Source organism: Erythrolamprus reginae, chromosome 6 (assembly GCF_031021105.1).
Source record: "Erythrolamprus reginae isolate rEryReg1 chromosome 6, rEryReg1.hap1, whole genome shotgun sequence".
In the NCBI taxonomy this organism is placed as follows: Eukaryota; Metazoa; Chordata; class Lepidosauria; order Squamata; family Dipsadidae; genus Erythrolamprus; species Erythrolamprus reginae.
The window spans coordinates 47,056,089-47,078,615 of NC_091955.1; the positions used below are offsets into that span (position 1 = coordinate 47,056,089).

A 22,527-nucleotide genomic window follows, 5' to 3' on the forward strand; every position below is an offset into this window, starting at 1 on the left:
GTACACTGTGTTGTTGGAATGTATGTTAAGAGAAAAATAAAAATAAAAATTGCACCCCCCCCAAAAACAGTCCTTCCTTCCTCTGTCCCTCCATTCATTTCATTCTTCCTTCCTTCCTTTCTTCCCTCTCTCCTTCCTTCCTTTCTTCCTTCCCTCCTTCATTCCTCTCTACTTCTCTTTCCCTCCCTCTCTTTCCCTTTTCTTTCTTTCTCTCTCTCTTTTCCCTCTCTCTCACAAAAACTTCTGTGCCCCGCCATGCGCCTCAGGGGGGGGGGGGTAGGGGGGCAGAGGTTCCGCCGTGAATGCCCAAATTATCAATCTGTATTTAAAGTATGCTTAATGTTTAACAAAGCCAATGTCTACAAAATATGAGAGAATTCATGAAAAATGAGAGGACTCCAAATAAGAAAGTGGTTTTTTATGCGGGTGTTTTTTTTATCCCCACAAAATATCCTGTGAGAAAGCTTTTTCAATTTAACAAATAGCTGAGACCCATGTAATGTGATCACTTATTGTTTCAATGAACAATTCCAATATTCAAAAGTCTAAGCAGGCAGGATGAATGAACTTGAGGGCGTGCGTCTCTCTCTTTCTTTCTGCTGAAAACTTACGGGAAAGGTGGAGAGAAGGCGAGGCAACAGCTCCGGGGTAGGCACAACTTACGGGAAAGGTGGAGAGAAGGCGAGACAACAGCTCCGGTGTAGGCACAAGTTTTCCCCCCTGCTTTTTTCCCCAGGGTGCTGCTTTTGCATGCAGGCGGCGAGGCCATCCAACCGCTGCCTCTTGTTTCCTGTGGGGGTTTTTTGCTTCCTGTTTCTTCCCGGTGGCGGGAAGAATATCGGCAGGAGTGGGCGGGGAGTGATCCCCGGACACAGCCAGAGAAGCCGGGTGGGGCTTAGAGCCCACGGGGGTTTCTCCCGGCCGACAGCAGATCAGCTGTTGGGCGAGAGAAATGGCACCAGCTCTACTGCGTGAGGTTAAAAAACCTGCATGGAATTTGTTTTTTGCCTGTTTCAAATTGCTTCTTCTTACAAACTTTTCTACTTAAGAACCTGGTCATGGAACAAATAAAGTTCATAAGTAGAGGTACCACTGTATACTTCTTTTTCTTTACTATATTCTTATTTTTTCCTCTTTCTTCCTTTTTTCTTTATTTTTTATTCATTGAATTTTTTTTTCAATTTGTACTCATTTTTACTGTTGCCATTTTAATTCTAAAAATATATTAAGATAAAAAAAATGATCTTATAAATGTGCAACTCTTGCTAAGTCTGGACTCTGCGACAATAACTTGGTTACCAAAATGTCCCTCTGTCCCTATTTAGTCAGTGTACATTTATCTTTCTCTCTGGTCACTGAATGTATGTGAAAAGAGTGGAAAGATCGAGCATCATAGTTAGCTTTATGCTGTATTACTTCTCCCACTACCATTTTCCCCAGCACATCTTATTTTAGGCAATGACCTAAATATTATTTCTTATGAACATTGTTTTCTTCTTTTTCTTAAAATATAAATACCTTATGCTGAGGTAAGGAACAAATTTCCAACTCTTCAGGTTATTCTATAATGCAGATTTTTATTAGTTTTGCACATTTCAAATGGGGCAGTAATAAATGATTACAAGAAAGAACGTACATTTTGTATTTTATCTGCCATATATTATATTGGCATTTCTAGAACAAATATAAGATTTTGTAACTGATTTACAAATACTTTAGCTTTGCCATCTATAATTTATAATTGTTACAGCACAAGGATTCTTGCCACTCCCCTGAATCAAAGTCAAACGCTTGCCTCAATCAGGCAGATGGGTTGTCCAAGTGCAATAAACTTTGGACAAGTTAATCTAGATAATTAGATTCTTTTATATATATAAAAAACCCATCTGCCTAATTGAGTTTTTACTTTCTAACTCCTTATTTGATAAATGCTGTAGAATTGCAAAAAAGCACATGTTGTGCTTCTAGCAAATTCTTGGGTGAGAATCAGTAAAAGTTTGCTTGGGGTGGGAAGTCTCATTCCCCTTGAAGTGCGGATCAAGCATAAAGTGTATTTTGCTAGTTTTGCAATTATCGTCATCATTGTTTGTTCTATCTAGGACAATGCACGATGAAGGCCTCTTCTGTATATTTCCAACTAGCAAGACCTTGAGTTTTCTTTTGCCAGTTGGACCTGCTATATTTGCTGATGTTGTCAATCCATTTTGTTTTAGGTCTTTTTTGTGGGTGCTTTTAATCAGGTGGAATGCATTGTATGACTGCCTTAGTCTATCTGCCACCAGATCTTCTTCTTGCTATGTGACCTGCCCATTTCAATTTCAATTCATTTACTCTTTTGATGGTGTCAAATGTTTGTTTGTTCTCTAATCCATTTGCAGATCTTTCTATCTTGTCTTGTGATGCTGAGCATACATCTTTCCATTGCTCTTTCTGTCACTCATAGATTTTGTATTGATTGTAAGGTTAGTGTAGATGTTTCACTGGCATATGTTAGAACAGGGATCACACACTGACCAAAAACTTTTCTCTTCAGGCATAGGGGTAAGGCTGTTCTTTAAAAGTATGCTTAACTTTCCATATGTTTGCCAACCACATTTAACACGTCCAGTTTCTGTTTCTTATATCACCTTTGAGATCCATTGGCCAAGGAATGTTTAGGGGTCTAAACATTTAGTTCTTCTCCAGATATAGTTCTTTTTTTCTTCTTTGGTGAATGTATTAAATATAACCTGGCTTTTTTTAAGGTTTATTTTTAAGGCCAGATGGGTCTCCTGCATCGTGCAGCTCTTGTATGTGTCCTTATAACTCTTCTGGATCTTGTGAGAAGAGAACACCATCATCTGTAAATCTTAAATGGTTTAAACAAGTGCTATTGATTTTTATTTCAGCTTTTGCCCGGTTTGCAAAATACTTCTTTAAGGCAAGTCAAGTAAACGATAGGTGATATTGGATCATATTGCCATATACTTCATTCTATGTTGATTTACAATTTAAAATTGTCGCTATTGTTCTTTCATGTACTATTGTAGTAAGTTTATATAAGTAGTGTCTGTGTCTTGGCTGAGCAATGCTAGAATTACTTGCTAGAATACCGAGTCAAACACCTTTTTGTAGTCAATGAAAGCCATGCACAGAGGCATGGTGTACTCATCATGCCTTTCAATGACTTGCTGAAGAACTTGGATATGATCCATTGTGCTGTGGCAACCTTTGAAACCTGCCTGCTCCTTTGGCTGTGTATCATTTAATGTTCTCAAAATAATCTTACAATATCTAGCCAATGATCTTAACTGAGCCTTTCCCTTATTGCACTCTAAGGTTGTTTTACAAAAGTAGAAATCTTGGTTTAAATAAAATCTCAAAAGGAGATTACCAATCTTAGTGGATCTCTTTATCTACCATATTTTTGCTGTATAAGACGCACTGATTTATAAAATGCACCTAGATTTTAGAGGAAGAAAACAAGGAAAAAAGCATTCTGAACCAAATGGTGTAGTAGTATATTGTTTAATGAAATACCAGTGTAGCAGAATACTTTTTACAACCATGTATACTTTTTAAAACCATTTACATCTTTTACAATCTTCAAACCTGGCAGCTTCAAGACTTGTGGACTTCAATTCCCAGAATTCCTCCACCAGTCATGCTGGCTCAGAAATGGGAGTTGAAGTCCAGAAGCCTTAAACTTGCCAGGTTTGAAGATCCTTGCACTCTTAACCTCTAACTCAGGTGTGTTCAAACTTGACAGCTTTAAGACACGTGGACTTCAACTCCCAGAATTCCTCCATCAGTCATGCCAGATTCGGCTCTCCTTCTGGTTCTTTCCCCCCACCATACCCCCCCACCCACCCCATGGTTCAGATTCACCCCCCCTTGGGTTCTAGCTGGACTTAGAACTGACATCGCTCTGCAACTTCATGACAGCTCCAGGCTGTGAAGTCATAGCAGCCGCGAGTGGATAGCCAAACCCAGCTGAGGAAGATCTGAGGAAGGCTACACACCTGGGATCAGCTGGAGTGTGAGTTTGGCTAGGAGCCGCTAGCTTTCCAACAGGTTATTTTCTTTTAAAAAAGGGGGCGGGCGAATAACCAGCTTCACTAGAGAAAGAAATGTGTATCTCCCATCAATTGCAGTGTAATTCTGTTTTTCTTTCTGTCTTTCTGTATGACTGTAACTTGTTGCTTATATCATAAGATTTTTATTAATATTGCTTCTTCAATGCTTATTTGACCCCTATGACAATCATTAAGTGTTGTACCACATGATTCTTGACAAATGTATATTTTATTTTATGTACGCTGAGAGCATATGCACCAAGACAAATTCCTTGTGTGTCCAATCATACTTGGCCAATAAAATTCTATTCTATTCTTTACACTGCAATTGATGGGATATACACATTTCTTTCCCTAGAGAAGCTTGTTATTTGCCTGCCCCCTTTTCTCTCTCTTTAAAAGAAAAGAACTAGGTGGAAAGCTAGATACCCCCCATCTGAACTCACACCCCAGCAGATCACAGGTGCTCAGATCTTCCTTACATTGCAAGTAGAGCAATGGAAAAAATCCTGCATAGACTTAGGGCTTAAAAAACATTTTTCTTTGCAGAGAGCAACAGTGAAAGAGCTTGCAAGCAGATAAAAGCTGGGAACATTGTTAGAACTGAAATAAACTTATTCAGAGCAAGTTAGAGTCATGAAACCAAACCTGCAAAGACTTAGGGCTTGAAAACATTCTTCACAGAGAGTAACAATGAAAGAGCTTGCAAGCCGGTAAAAGCTGGGAACATTGTTAGCATCTGGTTAGGGTTGGAAAAAAACATTTGGAGCAAATAGAGAATTTAAAAAAAAAATCAAAGGCAGGGTTTGAAATACATTCTTGGCAGAGATTAACAACAAAAGAGATTGCAAGTGGTAAGAGCTGGGACATTGTTAGCACCTGGTTAGGACTGGAAAGAAACTTACTCAGAGCAAGTTAGAGTAATGAAAAAAACCCTGCAAAGACTTAGGGCTTCAAAACATTCTTCACAAAGAGAAACAATGAAATAGCCTGCAAGGTAAGAGCTGGGAAGATAGTTAGCATCTACTTAGGCCTGTGGGGAAAAAATCTACATTCAGTGTATAAGACACACCCTAATTATCAGCCTCTTCTAGGGAGGAAAAAGGTGCGTCTTATACACTAAAAATACAGTAAATTGACCAAATAACATAGCAGTAAAATATTGGTAATAATGATCTGTCTTGTACCAAAAGAATGACAAACCTAATAGGTTACCCTCTAATTGCCATTCTATCATTCTCTTAAATATTTCTTTTAGCAACCTATATATATACAGTAATACCTCATGATACGAACTTAATTGGTGCAAGGAGGAGGTTCGTAAGACGAAAGGTTCGTAAGACGAAACATTGTTTCCCATAGGAAACAATGTAAAGTCAATTAATCCGTGGAACCAAAAACCCTCCCGCTGTTTTAAAAGGTGACAGCCGGCCTGAGACAGATGGGAAGCGGCGCGGCTCTTTTAAAAGGTCGCAGCCGGCCTGGGGGGCTTCCCAGCACCCCCCAAACCCAGGTTTGGGGTTCGGGGGGGTGCTGGGAAGCCCCCCAGGCCAGCTGTGACCTTTTAAAACAGCCGCGCCACTTCCCAGCTGTCTCCTGAAGCCGAACGCCAAAGCCGAACTTCCACGTTCGGCTTCGGGAGACAGCTGGGAAGCCGCACGGCTGTTTTAAAAGGTCACAGCCGGGCTGGGGGGCTTCCCAGCAACCTCCCGAACCGAACCCGGGGTTCAGAAAAATTTTGCCTCTTCTTACGAACTTTGTTCGAGTTACGAACCGGCGTTCGGGAGGCTTCTTGGAAGCCCCGCCGCCCGGCTGTCACCTTTTAAAACAGCCGCGCGGCTTCCCAGCAGTCTCCGAACGCCGGTTCGTAACTCGAAAAAAGTTCGTAAGAAGAGGCAAAATTTTTCTGAACCCCGGGTTCGTATCACGAGTTGTTTGTAAGACGAGGGGTTCGTATCTTGAGGTACCACTGTATATATATAAAGTCTCTGTGAAAGGAATTTTCCTAAAGAAGCATAAAGCATCCTTTTATTGTAGGATTTAAAAACATTTTAAAAACAACATTAAAATAAGTAGGACCAACAGTAAAAAAATAATCTAACCCCATCCTGACTTTAATCTCAACACATACCGGTATATTAACAAAGTAGTTATTAAAAAATCCAGGTTTATTGGCGTGTCCATATAGCCAGGCCAAAAAGAGAAGATGAAAGGATATTGGAGGGGCAATTATAGGTACTCCTTGACTTATCACCACAGTTGAGCCCAACATTTCTGTGGTTAAGTGAGACAGATGTTTAGCATGTTTTGCTCCATTTTATGAACTTTCTTGCCACAGTTGTAAGTGAATTACTGCAATTGTTAAATTAGTAATATGATGTTAAATGAAGTTGACTTTCTCATTGACCTTGTTTGTTAGAAAGTCAGAAAAGGTGATCACATGATTCCAGGGACACTGCAACTGTCTGAAATGTGAACCAGTTACCAAGCATCCAAATTTTGATCACATGACCATGGGGGAAAATAACTTCTTTCAGTGTTGTTGTAACTTTGAGTAGTCACTAAATGAAATGTTGTAAGTCAAGGACTACCTGTATTATTGAAATTTATAAAGTTAAGTGAAAATAATAAAGTGTCAAACTTTCTATGAGCCTTGTGTGTTTGCAAAGATATGTTGTCTGAAACACAACTATAGGGAAATATGAAATGGAGTAGCTAGTCTTTCCATTTCAGAGGAGTTTTTAAACATTGCAAGCCAGCCGGAAGCATGCCTTGTGCTTCATTACATTAGATATTCTAATAGTTAAATGATGAGGCAAATTATGTAGCAATAACTCTGCCTATTCATTTTGTAAGAATTATATTCCCTCTCCCCTTCTTTGTTTTTAGCCAATGGACAATCAGAGCTTTGAGTGACATTCATTCTGCTGGTAGAAAGAACTACTATTTAACTTTTCACTCTAGGGACATTTTCAGCTTTACCTGATATGAAGTTATTATGCTACCTCATAAAAACATTTCATTTGAGAAAGGTTTTAGTATAATTTTAATTGGGCTGTGGTATATATATATAGTTACCATTTTAGCTAAAAAGCTAAATGAACTAATAATTAATTAATTAATGATTAATGAATTAATCAATGAATAAATTCAATAAATAAATAAATAAATAATAAATAAATAAATAAATAAAAACATTCGCTGTGTGTTTATACAGTATCAGTTTTAACTTCATTTTCTTCCTAGATGAGGTTTCTCTACTTTCGTATTATCTGACCTGGGACAATGTGGCATGCAGTTGCTAGTAATTACTTTTTCTCATGTTGTGTTCTAATAGAATTTTACCTGAATCTGTGGTTTGTTATGTGCAGAGCATAGCTTGAGGTTGACTGCTTGATGAGCCCAAAAGCTATTACCAAATTGATGGTAGTCAAGGGAAAATGTTGATGGTGAACCATGGAAAATATTTGTTTGCATAACTTCTTTCCTTGTGATATTAGTGGTAAAGATGGCTTATATTTATTAGAAAAAAATGGTAAAAATAGGATTGTGTGATGTATAATAAGAAATACACTTAATTTTATGGAAAACTGCAATTTATCTCCACTACATTTACTCAAAGATTTTCCTTGCATTTAATAAAGGAGGATTAGGATAGGAGTTGTTCCACTGTATGTCAAAAGTATTTGCTTAGAAATCCAAATGAATGCATATTATTGTATCTTAGACAATACATAGCTTAAAATAATAACAATAACAACAGCAAAACAACAACAAAACAACAACAACAATGATAATAATAATAATAATAATAATAATAATAATAATAATAATAATAATTTATTAGTTTTGTATAGTGCCCCTCTCCATAGACTCGGAGCAAAGGATTATATTATTTTTAAGAATATTTTTTATGGCTAGTGGCCAAAGTTGACTACAACATCAAAACAACTAAACCTTTTTTGAAAAAGGATTGATTAGATGGAACTATGTTATATACTGTCTTACAGTGAATAGCAATGGTGACTGAGCATGAGTCTTCAGAGAATGGTGGCATACAAATCTAATTAATAATAATAATAATAATAATAATCATCATCATCATCATCATCTACTTTTAAAAAAATCATCTCTGAGGTGTCTCTTAAAGGAGAAAATATAAAATTAGTATTTGTTTTGCAGTGTCTGGTACAGGTAAAAGAGTTGCAGTTCAGGATTTATGTCAATATAATAACAGGTACGGCAACTATGTACGTGAAATATTGATCCAATTGCTTTCAGGATGCATCAGCTTAGGTGTTCTTATACAGATATGTCATTGAATTTCCCTTCCAAAGAAGGGGAATGTATTAGATCAAATCTGGCAAATATAAAAGTGGGGGCATAGAATGTTGGTGAGATAATTATCATATTTTTCAAAGTATAAGACGCAGTGGAGCATAGGTTTTTGGGGAGGAAAATAAGAAAAAAACTGATTGGCAGATGCTCCCGGAATACCCCCAATGAGATGTTCTCAGAGGTAAGGTTCGTTGGTTGTGAGCTCTGCTGCTGCTGCTTTTTTTCTGCCTCTGAAACCTCTATTTCAAAAGCTTCTTTTCTTAACCTTGGTTTGAGAAAATTCTTTTCTGAAGTTCCATTTGAGAGGCTTCTTTTCTGAAGCTCTGTTTGAGAGGCGGGATGAAGTTACATTTGGAGTATAAGACACCTCCAGATTTTCTTTTGGGGGGGGGGGAAGTTGCATCTTATACACTAAAAGATATGATAAATATTGTGAATTGTCTCCTTAGCATGCCTAAACTATAGGTTTCTAGAGCACAGCTCCAGTTTTTTGGTAATTCTTAAGTTGAGAATCTGTTCCTTTATTTTTTGATAGAGCTTATGCATAGCCAGTGTAGATTAGATTCTGTATGGAAAATCCATATAGATTGTTCAATTAGATTATTTGAATTAGTCAGAATAGGATTAAGTTCTCTTGCAAAGTCAGAGAAGCAAGAGAGCTTTAAAAGAAGAATAATTCAAGCCAACATCTGCATTACCTGACTATGTGGTTTCTTCCCCAAACCCCAAAATCTTTAACCTCAGATAGTCTACAGCTGACCTCTCCCCTTTTCTAAGAAGTTTGTAAGGGGCGTGTATAAGCACACCATTGTGCCTACATCCCTGTCCTACTGTCTTCTTTTATCATTACTTACTACTTATGTTATGCTTATACAAACTACAATCCTATACTTGTTTCACTAAATAGGTAGGGAGGTAAAAAATATCTCAAATGTGAAAGTCACATTTGGGCTTTTTGTGAAGTCAGATCTGTTTCTCAACTTCATAAAGATTTAGAACCCTATATGGATATGTAGAGTAGGACTATTAGAAGTTTGACTGGACAGTTTGAGGGCCTCACAAATGAATATAGAACAGGAAAGAGTACTTTTGCTATAAGTACTAATAATACTTGATTGCTGCCCAATCAAGTTTTCCCAAAGCAAATTGAGGGATGGGGAGCAAGGACGAGAGCAGATTTCAGTGATACCAACTCTTCTTGGGAAGCTAAGTTTGTCAAGCATGGTCATTCCAGAAATTCCTAACTTGTATTACTGAAAACATTCTTCTGCAGATGTGAAAGAACAAAAGGATCAGCTATCTCTAGTTGATGCTGACCAGGAAGAAAACAATCAAGGAAATGGAATTATTGGGAAATTTATTAAATTTGTTTGCCACTCACTTCACTGCAAGGTGACTAAGAAAAATCAATATGATATGATCAGTTATGTTATCATGCTATAATCTCTACTATATCTGAGTATTTAAAAGCAGAAGCAATGACAAGAAGCTATTCTTTATTCCAATAGTTCAGACTTTGGGGAACAGGGTAACTACAAGTAAATTAGAGACCATATCTTGACAGAATGATAAGCATTACATTCTCTGAAAGGGGCACTGTTTGGCTCAATAGTTTATAGCAATAGGCTGAAAATAACAAAATGGAAGTTAACAGAAATAAATGCAAAATTCTTCACTTAGAAACAAGTAAATCAAATTCACAAGTAGAATCTCTGAGACTGGGTAATATGAGTTTGAAAAACATTTTGGAATAGTAATTGGTTGCACATTGGCTATAAATATAAATGAATATAAATCAACAGTATTATATCGATTTTTAAAAGACAAATGTTATTTTAGATTTCATAAATAAAAATGCAGTTTTCATATCACGGGAAGAAATGGTTCATCTTTATTCTATGTTCACTAACCCTAGCTTTAAAGGCTGTGGTCAGTTCTGAGTACCACACTTTAAGCAGCACTCAGAGATTTAAGCAGCATCAGCACTGGCAGATTCAGAAAAGGGAGCAAAAATGATTAGGGGATTGGAAATAAGATCCTGTGAAAAGTAAGAGAAACAACTGAGAACATTTAATCTTGAGAACAGAAGGCACTGTTCAAAATTCAAATGAATGTCATATTAAAGGAAGTCAAGATTTGTTTTCTGCTGTTCTAGGATGCAGGGCAGAAATTTAAATTGGACAAAGTAAATTTACTTTGACAGTTTGAAAATAACTGGTTCTTCCAGGAGATTGGATTTGATACCTTAAAAGGTTCTTTCCAACTCTGTGAAAATTAAATTTCTGCATCTATAATTAATCATTTATTAAGTTCAGGCTATCTGTCTTGGCGTGTAATTGTATGTTTGGTCATACAAGGAATTGGGCTTACTCCAGTTGCAGTCTTAAGTATTAACATAGGAATAGAGTACTGTATATGGAAATTGCTACAATATTAACTATGCTCACTATTGTTGCCAGGAAAAGTAGTTTGCCGTTTCCTGGAAGTTCTCCATTGGCAGTAGAGATAAGCATAAGCTGTAATGTGGTGAGAATATAGCGATCCTATATTTATTTTGATTCCAATTTTTAAGAAGAGTGGAGTTATACATCTGAGAGCAATCTTCTTTTATTTTAGGAGGAAATTGAGTACAAGCAACTTCATTTGCTTCGGGGATTGGGTTTTTTAGCTTGTTTTCACATGGTTTGCACTAACAATGATTAAAAATAGTGCTGTAGCAGATGAATTATCTCAGCAGGACTTTCTATATTTATTGCTTTGTTTTTTAGCTTCCTGTGCTGGGTTAGCATATTCAAATTTAAATGTGAAAGCAATATTTTTGATCATGCTGTTATATAAAAATGAACAGATCTTAATGCATAAATTTTCAGAAAATATCTTTAGCTATACTAATAAACCAGATTCCTTGTGCCCAGTTGTATTGGTGGTTCTCAGTCTGCATGTTAAAATACTTGTCAGGCAGGTTCTTTCATGAAGAAATAAAGATGAAGTTTTCTCCTCAACTGAATTCAGGGTCCAATCTCTAAAAAGTCAAACCACAAAGCCATCAAAAATATTGTAGAGGGGTAAGATGCAATCTGTTACAATCAGAATAGCTTCTTTGCATTCACAACTGAAACAGCTGGACAACTTTACAGAACATTGCAGTTTTCTTATCCTAATCGTTGCAGTACATTGTGTTCAAGAAGCTGAAAGACGAATTGCTTTATGTTACCCTATGGAATCTTTCCAGGTATTGATGTCAGATCTGCCTGTGCAATTTTCTTCAACTAAATCTGTCCATTCTGATATGAAAATGTTACAATTACTGCCAGCCATGTTATTTTGTCTCTGCTTTAGCTATATTTTTAAACCATTGTTGTAATGGCTTTCCTTTGCCGATTTCTAGATCCCCAAAGATGCTTTTGACAAGAGGTCATGGCTTCATCATATAAATCCATAGGCAAGTTAGAAACTTTTGTTTCTACTTATCAGCTGCACTTCTGCTGGCTCTGCAGATTGCATTGATCATTTCCACAGCAGGCTCCAGTTTAATGGCCCAACAGAATAAACTCCCTGCTGATTATTCTCTTGTAGGACTTCCTTGGCTCCTGTTGCCAGTAATGGAATAGCTTCCATTGGCCCAAATTCAAGATGCCTTTGCACATGAGTAAGCATCATTTGAAGTGGAGAGTATGTTCATGCTTAGATACATTTAATGAAAATAATGGAAGTGTACAAAATACTTTTATAAAAAATGTATCAAACTATTATAATATATACCACAGGCATGAGCATCTTATGAAGCTTATGAGCCTTAACATACCTATCTGCCATAACTTTTTGATATGTAAAGGCAAATATTTTTAAAATGGATAAAAAGAAAACTCTTCATATATAGAAAGAACCACCATTGATTTCAGCTACTATATTGTCATAATAGTTGTATAAAGAACAATTATATATTTAACCAAACAAAATACAAGTCCCTAAAGCTTGTTTGATAAATCATGCAATTTGTTTGAGAAATGCTTTTAATTACTTTCTTTTAAATTAAGAACAATTAAAAATATTAAGCATTTAGTATTTATGTAAATAAATTGTTTTCTTAATCAGCAAGCTTTATTACTGGAATAGTTTCCCAAACCATATTCAAAAAGGGATATCAGCAAATAGAATTTCCTGAATATTTGGAAAGGTGGAAATAATTGTGTTAAAGACTAATGATCTGAAAATGGCAGCATTGGGTGAGATACTTTATTTAATGATTTAACAAGCCTTTGTGAACTGTTCTGCCTGACAGGCTGGCCATGCAACAAGGCAGTATACAAACACACACACTGAGGATTACAAACTCAAAGTTATATTCCTGTACAAATTGGATTAGAGACGCAATGACTGCAGAGGAATGTTAGTTTACGATCCAAAGGTCAGGGTTAATGGCTCAAGTCGGCAACAAATGTCTCTTAGACAAGCTTCTACAAAGTACTTACTTGACTGGATTTCAGTGCGTTAATGTTCTCAAAATCAAATGTCCAACAAGGAGGCTTAAATGTCTCAAGATTAAAAAGTCAGTTGAGGAACTCCTGTATCCTTGTTCCTGTTAACTGCCAAACGATAACTCCCACACAACTTCTTGCAAGCCCTCCCCTTCTGAAACCTGCTGTAAGCTTTCCTAATTGCTTCCAGCTGTGCTTTAGAATCTTTGTCTGTGCCTGTGCAGCTGTTCTTGGTCCCACCATTCTATGCACCTTAACATTGAGGAAGGGGTCATCCATCACCCCCTCCTCATCTGACCCAGATGAAGCTCTGACTGGGGATTCTACAGGCTCTGTAGGAGCCTCTGCCTCTCCGGCACCTTCCACTTTCACCTCTCCTTCCCCCTCACTGTCTCACTCCTCTGCAAGCCAAACAGGTCTCCTATGATCCGAGGGACCCGGCTCCTCTGGCTCAAAATCAGTGACCAGAGGAGCTGGCCGTGAGCCAACCATAACATGAGCTAGATTGAATCTGCCATAATTTGTATTCATCAAAAGTATTTTAGTAGCTTTTTCATAGAAAAAGAGTTTAATCAAACACAATATTGATGAATATTAGAATTTGACAAAGACAAATAGATAACGTATGGTTTATGGACAATAATGGTATGGTAATACAGCTAGTTTGTTTATTCAGTTAAACATAATTCAGCCAAATAATGAAATTGCATGACATAGGAATTATTTATAAAGCAGGAATTAGTTATTGTATTGCTCTGGGTATGAAATATTGTAGGAAATCTAGCAAAGGAAAATAACATTTCAATTGCTTAAAGATACACTGCCTTAGTTCATTGAAAATGAAGACAGAAAATTCCTATTTCTAAGTAAGACTTTGTAGTTACTGCTGACCAACATTAGAGAAATCTTACTGAGATATTGTGTACTTCTTGGTTCCTTGAGCTTGTCCAGCTGTGTGTGGCTTGACAATGAGGAAAAGGGAAGCCAAAGTGCCTCATTAAGGAGAAAGCTTCAGTATTGTCTCCTGTGGCCTTCCAGCCTGAGGACTGCCCTTCTGCTTTTCTCATTCTATATCTCTTCCTTCTGCTTTCTGGAAGCAAAAACACATAATGACTGTATTTCTACAACTGAACTGGCTACTAAATTAACCAATTTTCTGGTTTGTGCAATACACTGAATCATAAATTGACCAAACGGGATAGATTTACTGAGATACATAAAGATAAAATCAAACCAAAGTCTAGCACCTTTGCATATTGTGGAAATGCAGCATGTAACTTTGTTTAAACAAGCATGGTCAAGTTAAAAGTTTTAAGAAAGTGAAGACAAGTTTGAAACAATAGGGAAATTGTTTTTTTAGCTTAGCCCAAAGAAATTGGGGTGGCGCGGGGGGGGGGGGGACACACTGTCTAAGGCCCTAATCTCTGCCTAAGGAAACTGGGAATCCTGTCAGATTTGGAGTTGATTTCAATATTTTTATGGGCATCTTTTAATATCTTAGAAGGTTTGGATTTTATCTTGATTTTATCACTTTCCTCTCCTATCCTCCTCTTCCCTTTCCATTCCACAATCTTGGGAATATATCATATTTGTCCTTAAAAATACTATTTTAAATCAAAGAAAATAAATAGAAAGCCAACCTACAGAGAAAGATGTTTTCGACATCTGTTGCCTTAAAAAGAGAGAAGTGGAATACATGATACATTATATATTCAGCCAGTATATCCTCTTTGGAAGTTGCCCAGTTAAATTATTTGCTTATATTTATTTGTCTGCAGACTAAAAACTGTTAAAATTTCACAATTAAATCCATAAGAAAATACATAAATAAGTCTTTGGAGAGGGGCGGCATACAAATCTAATAAATAATAATAATTATTATATTGAATGATTACCGTATATTTAAATAAATAAAGGCATGTATATTGGTAAAAAAAGGGCATGATCCATGTAACCCACAGCCTAGTGGACTAGAGTGGCGTTGCCTCAATAAAGCAATGCAATTTTATTCACCAAGATAAAATGCAATCAATTTTTCCGTAACAGGGGCCTGTACATTGCCTAACTCCTTAGGTTTTAATAATATTTTGCTGAGATAAACTGGAGTCTATGTGTTTGGCTTATACACAAATATTATAAACAAATAATACTTCCAATATTCAAAAGAGATTTCTTCATATAAATAAGATGGTTGGACATGTTGAAAGAGGCTTCTGCTTCTGACTATTGAAAGTGTCAAACAAGGGAGTAAGAAAAAAGCAGTATAGCTTATTTGCTTTGCCTGAAGAAATTTACTGTACTGTGAAGCTCGTTTAAGGAGGCAATTCACTAAGGGCTTTGTTGAAACAGAGCACTCTTCCAGAGGTCATCAGGTTAGCAACTACCAACTGTACATGAGAAATTGATTTTTTGAAATTAGAGTGAGGCTGAGGGTAATAAGCCCCTGCTAGAGTGATCTATGAGAAAATAAGGACCAAGTCGATCTATCTGGTGTAAATCCCTTGCGGTGGGATGAACAGTCTCTTGGATTCAGTTAAAGTTTATATAAACAAAGCAGCTTTAGAACTATGGCAATTATTGTATTATATTATAAGCTGATTGGTGTAGTGGTTAAAGTACCAGGCTAGAAACTGAAAAATTGTGAATTCTATCTAATCAGGCTGTAGGCACAAAATCAGCAGGGTGACTTAGAGCAGTCATTCTCTCTCAGTCTTTGGAAGCATTTTTTTACCAAGATATCTGCAGAAACTTGTTCACAAAGTCGCTAGGAGTCAGGACTGAGCTAAAGGTGCCAAAAAAGAAAAAAAAAACCCTCCACCTCTTATCATAGAGTAGTGATGGTGAACCTTTTTTTCCTTGTATGCTATCATGCATGTGCAAGTGCCCACACCCATAATTCAATGCCCCGGGAGGGCAAAAACAGTTTTCATCATGTCTCTTGACTGCTAATTGTTCATGGATGTGTTCTGTCATCTGGAATATTCAAAATATTCCAACAAAATATTCCAACAAAAACAAAAAGTGTCTGACTACTCAACCTACAACCAACACAATTCCTTTAAAGAATAACCCTGACATACAATTTAGTGATTGCAACAACCACTATGTAAGACAAACAGGCAGAAAATTGGCAGAATGCATCCATGAACAAAAACTAGTCATGATGAAAACTCTTTAATTTCACAATATGTAGACAGACTTAATCATAGTTTCAGTTGGAAAACTGTGACCAACCTAGACCAAATCAAATCCAAAAATTTCTAGAAACCTGACACTCTGACAAATTGGACATCAATAGACACATAGAGATTAACAACATCTACGCACTGTAAAAAACAACAAACCTAAAAAGGGACAAAAAGACCTAACCACTTCTCCACTAGCAATCAGCATCCGGATGAGCATAGATTAACCCCAAGATTAACATCAGAACAACAATCAAGTAATAAATAGCTGTCAAACAAAAGCTGTCAAACAAGCCCAACAAAAGAATCACTAAGATCAACCCCACTAACATTGACAGGGCAAGCCACTAGAATATAAATTTAGAGCAAGCAAAAAATTGGATAATAAAACAGCCAAGCTCAAATATTTTTGTTTGTTTGTTTGTTTATTGTATTTATATGCCGCCCGTCTCCTAGGACAAAGCACCAAGGTCCGCTCATTTCAGCCCAGAACTACAAATATTCTTCTTTATAGGTTTTGAAGAATGATTACCTAAGTACCATATACACTTTCATCCTTTAAAAAATAAATTCTTGTGAATTTATTATTCCAGGGGGCCCCTTAAGACAATATTTTTGAATGTGCTATTAAAACACATCCAGATTTGCAGTCTGCAAATCTGGATAGCAGATTTACAGGTGTGTTCTTGCATTTATTTATTTCACAATAAATCTGTTTGTAAACAATGGTGATTTTTATTAGGGATGTGCGATTCTTCAGATATAATTCCCAAAGCTACTTTGCATAGCACAGGTGTACAAACACACTAGTTGCTTGCAACACTTTAGATCCATGATGGCAAACCTGTGACATGACATGGCATGTGGAGCCCTCTTTGCAGGCACAAGAGGCAACAGCCAGGCCAGTTTCACCGCACATGCGTGTGTGCCTCCTGCTGGCCACCTGATTTTGGGGTCTCTGCCCTGTATGTGAGATAACTACCCCCCCAGTGCTATTTTGGGATGCAAGGCTTCCCATCCTATGTGCTGTTTGGGATGTGAGTCCAAAACGGGTTGCACATGTATGCACAGGGGAAGCATGGGTGGGTTACATGTGCAGGGGGTGGGTCATGTGGGAGGGGCATTGCATTATGGATGTGGGCACTCTTGGGCTTGGTTTTGGTACCCAAGGGGAAAAAAAACGTTAGCCATCACTGCTTTAGACTAACTGACATTTTCAGAAATTAGATATTGGCTAACCCTAACCCTAACCCTTATGAGTCAAAATAAAAATGCAAGTGCTTTACAAATGTATTATTTTTACACTGCACATAACCTGCAACAGCTCTTTGGCATAGACTCTGAAGCATTGCACAGTCTTAATTCCTATCATGATTTACACTAAATAGATTTATGATAACTCCTGATATTCATGATGTTTTCTTTCACATCATTTTTTAAAGCAAAAAAATAGCATGAGGAAGGGCTAGCCTGGTGACCTGTCTGATTTTTGAGTGTATCTAGATTTATTCTAATATATGCATGTGTGTATCTGTGTATTTCATTTTACAGTGTTATTTCTTCACTATTGAATTTGGCCTTTGTAAGCAAGATGGACAACTGAGGGCTTATGGAGCAGGCCTTTTGTCTTCTATTGGAGAGCTCAAGGTACTGATGTAAACAAAACTATTATTTATCACTATAAGCCAGCTCTATAATTTATTTCTCGTGTGTGCAATTTTACACTGAACTCATCATTGCTTTAACTTTACTTTCAAATCGTCCTGGGAGCCATTCGGCTGAAGGGCAATATATAACTGTTTCTAACAAATACATTAGAAAAGCTATAGAGTTGCAATTAAATCTTGTACAAGAACAATGGGAACATTAGACCATAATGCTAATCTGGGATGGAAATGATTATTTTTAATGCCAATCCGAAATACTGTATATACCTTGACACATGAATTAAGGCATGTGCCACACTTCAGTCTGATTCTTGTATTTGAATGAGATTCAAGCAAATTACCTTTTTGAATTAGATCAGATGCTTCTGAATTAATTCAACCATCTCATGGACTTTGTGATATGCATACATACTTTTATCAAATCGAATCTTTGATTTCACTTGATTCTTTGGATAAAGGGGTGGCATACAAATCTAAATAATAATAATAATAATAATAATAATAATAATAATAATAATAATAATAATAAAACTTTCACACCAAATTGCAAATTGAAACTGAATGTCTTCACGAAATCCAAAATTCAAATTAGAACTTGGTTCATTTACATCCTCTCCCAGTACCTAAATTGATTTTCCAGCATCATTTAAATTTTTGCGATATTCTATGACCTGTACTAGTACAACAAATATAATTTTATTTCAGTCTTTTTCAGTAGAAACACTGGAATTTAGAAACAGAAACATAGAAGATTGACGACAGAAAAAGACCTCATGGTCCATGTAGTCTGCCCTTATACTATTTCCTGTATTTTATCTTAGAATGGATATATGTTTATCCCAGGCGTATTTAAATTCAGTTACTGTGGATTTACCAATCATGTCTGCTGGAAGTTTGTTCCAAGCATCTACTACTCTTTCAGTAAAATAATATTTTCTCATGTTACTTCTAATCTTTTCCCAACTAACCTCAGATTGTGCCCCCTTTTATTAAAAACACTTCTCTCCTGAACCTTATTTAAACCTTTAACATATTTAAATGTTTCAATCATGTCCCCCCTTTCCCTTCTGTCCTCCAGACTATACAGATTGAGTTCATTAAGTCTTTCCTGATAAGTTTTATGCTTAAGACCTTCCATCATTTTTGTAGCCCGTCTTTGGACCCGTTCAATTTTATAAATATCTTTTTGTAGGTGAGGTCTCCAGAACTGAACACAGTATTCCAAATGTGGTCTCATCAGCGCTCTATACAGCGGCATCACAATCTCCCTCTTCCTGCTTGTTATACCTCTAGCTACGCAGCCAAGCATTCTACTTGCTTTCCCTACTGACTGACTGCACTGTTCACTCATTTTGAGACTGTCATAAATCACTACCCCTAAATCCTTCTCTTATGAAGTTTTTGCTAGCACAGGACTGCCAATACAATACTCAGATTGAGGATTCCTTTTGCCCAAGTGCATTATTTTACATTTGGAAACATTAAACTGCAGTTTCCATTGCTTTGACCACTTATCTAGTAAAGCTAAATCATTTGCCATATTACAGACGCCTCCAGTAATATCAACCCTATTGCATACTTTAGAGTCATTGGCAAATAGGCAAACCTTCCCTACCAAACCTTCCCCTATGTCACTCACAAAGATTTTAAAAAGAATAGGACCCAGAACAGACCCTTTTGACACACCACTTGTAACTAGGGTCTTCTCAGAATACTCACCATTAACAACAACCCTCTGATATCTACACTTTAGCCAGCTGCAAATCCACTGAACTATCCAGGGATTGTCCAATTTTCACTAACTTATCTATCAGCTATTTATGTGGAACCATATCAAAGGTTTTGCTGAAGTCCAGATAGGCAATATCCATGGCACCACCTTCATCCAAAATCTTTGTGACATAACTAAGATGCCTTAAACATGATCTAAGTATTGCCCACAAGATCATATGCTGCAACATCCTGCCTGTCGGTGACTACTTCAGCTTCAATCACAACAACACAAGAGCACACAACAGATTTAAACTTAATATTAACTGCTCCAAACTTGACTGTAAAAAATATGACTTCAGTAACCGAGTTGTCGAAGCGTGGAACTCATTACCGGACTCCATAGTGTCATCTCCAAACCCCCAACACTTTACCCTTAGATTATCTACGGCTGACCTATCCAGATTCCTAAGAGGTCAGTAAGGGGTGAGTACAAGTGCACTAGAGTGCCTTCCGTCCCCTGTCCTATTGCTCTCCTATATCTCCTATTCCTTTCTTCTATTTCTATACTGTATCTCTTCTTCTATTCTTTCATTGATATGTTCTATTACTATATCTTCTTTTCTATTCTTTCATTGATATATTTTACTATGAGTATCTCCTCCTTCATCATGTATTTTACTATGTGTATATATATATATATATATAGTGCAGAGCTGAAGGGATTGTGGATACTGTAGCCTAGAGGATAATTCTCTGCCTTACAAGGCAAAGGTTGCAGGTTCAAGTCCCAGTGGGTATGGCTAGCTGATGAGGCCAAAATAAGGCCGAAATAGATCTATCCTAGTTTCCCTTAATTTTCAAATTCAGCAAAAAAACATGTGACATATATATATATATATATATATATATATATATATATATATATATATATGTATATATATTCATAGATTTTCACAGGTACAGGTATGACGGTCTTGGTATATTCGGGTTTCTTCCCGTGTAGGATTTGGAAATTTCTGGCGACGTTTCGACGAGGTCTCACTTGTCATCTTCAGGCTGGTGTTTCTGTCCTTGTTCTAAGGCGAACACTGCAGACACCACCCAAGAACCAAGACACAGAACAGGACAATGGCATCGCCCTCCTCCCTTACATCAAAGGCACCACAGATAAAATCAGTAAAATTCTCCGCAAACACAACATCAGGACAGCCTTTGGTACAGATAAAAAATAGCCAACATCCTAAGAAACCCGAAAGACAATATCCAACTAGAAAACCAGGGAGTTTACCAAATACCGTGTAAAATCTGCCCAGCCACATATATTGGACAAACTAACAGGAGAGTAAATGCACGTGTTGCAGAACATAAGAATGCATTAAAGAAAAAAGAAAAAACCTCCTCCCTTTTCCAACACTTCAAAACTACAGGACATGAAATTGATTTTGACAGTACCAAATTAATCTCCAAAACAGAACACTACAGCAAAAGAATAATCATGGAAGCCATCGAGATAGAAAAAGCATCCCCAAAATATGAGGGACTTCCGGGGCGGGGCTTGGTCGATGCGGAGCTGGTGAGTGAACCGCTGCTCTCCCAGCACGACTTTTATTGCCTTTAAATATAAGATCAGACACCCAACTTGGAGGGAAGGGTGTTGTAAGAGGTGGTTATGCTGTGCCCGATGTGAGAGTCGCTAGCTCACACCGGCACAAGCTTTTTTGAACCGCCAGGACCGGGCAAAAAAGAAGCCAGCGTTTGCTGGCCCTAAGACATGGCCGCCCCGTAAACATCGAGGAGGAAGTGAGAAGAGATCGGTGAACCTCAGCAAGTACCCTAAAATAACATATTTTGAATTCGGAAACTTCTTGTGTACCAGAACAACTGTGGGAAAGACGATAAAAGATAGAAAAGCTCAAATTGAAAGAAGCGGCGATTAAAAGGTTGAGCGACAGGAGAAGCAAGAGACAGCGTGCGGTGACAGGAGAATCGGGTGTGTGACAGGAGAGCTGGGTCGAGGGGCGGAGACGGAACGGAGATAGATTGAAAAATCAGGAACTAAAATCGGGAACTAAAGACGGATATAACCGGGGGATGATATGATTTTATTTCACGAACATTTGGAATACCAGGAACACCAGGTGGAATAAGAGCAGCGAAAGCGGGGATTTAAGAAAAAAAAAAACCTCCCCCGGCGTGAGACGTTACATTTACGTGCTTAAGCCTCCCCCTCTTCCGGAAACATAGAGCCACGAAAGCAGGAAGCAGAAACAGCAAGATAACATCGTGGAGATCTACGCCCCTTCGTTTTGTTTAGCTTGTTCGTTTGGTCTATCTGGTTTATCTGATTTGCGCTTGCCTTTGGACTACGTAACGACTTAAAATCCCATAAAATACAAGAAGGTATAACCTTAAAGAGACAGGAATTTGACTCAATCAGATATCAACTTGACTGGGCTGGTCTTTTCTTTTCAACGTCATCAACGTTATCACAGCAGATCCTCCCATAGGAAACTAGAAACTTACGCGAAATTAAACTACCAGACACTAAGCTACAATCTACTAAACTGTGAATATTGAATGTGGGACTGCTAAATTCACTTACTTTTGCAATAGTCTGGACTAAAGCCAATATTAGGATCAAGAAACGTATACTGGACAATATATAAAATTAGAGGAAAATAAAGGACAGAAACCAGATTGGACAGGAATACAATTAGATAAAATTTAACTAGATGAAATCAAAGTAATTGCTGTTATTAACTAACAATACTAATAAATGTAATTAACCAATCAACTAACAAATTAATTAAGTGATTAATTGATGTAAGGACTTGCTAAAGCTATAACTATATTATTATTATTTAAACCTCTACCTCTACTCTTAAAAATTGTTTATATATAATATTTATAAGGATTTATTCAACTATTATTTAATTACTTAACTACTCAACTGTTGATCTCTTAACCATTAATTAATTAATTGTGTATTATATATTGTATATTGAATATTGATTAAGTATTAAGTATTAAATACTATAGCATTAAGTATTAGATATTATTAGATATTAAGATATTAGATATTAAGGATTAA

The 22,527-nt window shown here is 37.0% G+C and overlaps 1 protein-coding gene across 1 annotated transcript in view; it reads left to right on the forward strand.

The window, feature by feature from the left end:
* TPH2 (tryptophan hydroxylase 2) overlaps nt 1-22,527 on the forward strand; it is a 114,776-nt gene that overhangs the window by 72,782 nt on the left and 19,467 nt on the right. Inside the window, exon 9 of the mRNA XM_070754759.1 lies at nt 17,608-17,703. Coding sequence (XP_070610860.1) covers nt 17,608-17,703 — 96 coding nt within the window. The remainder of the gene's footprint in view (nt 1-17,607; nt 17,704-22,527) is intronic.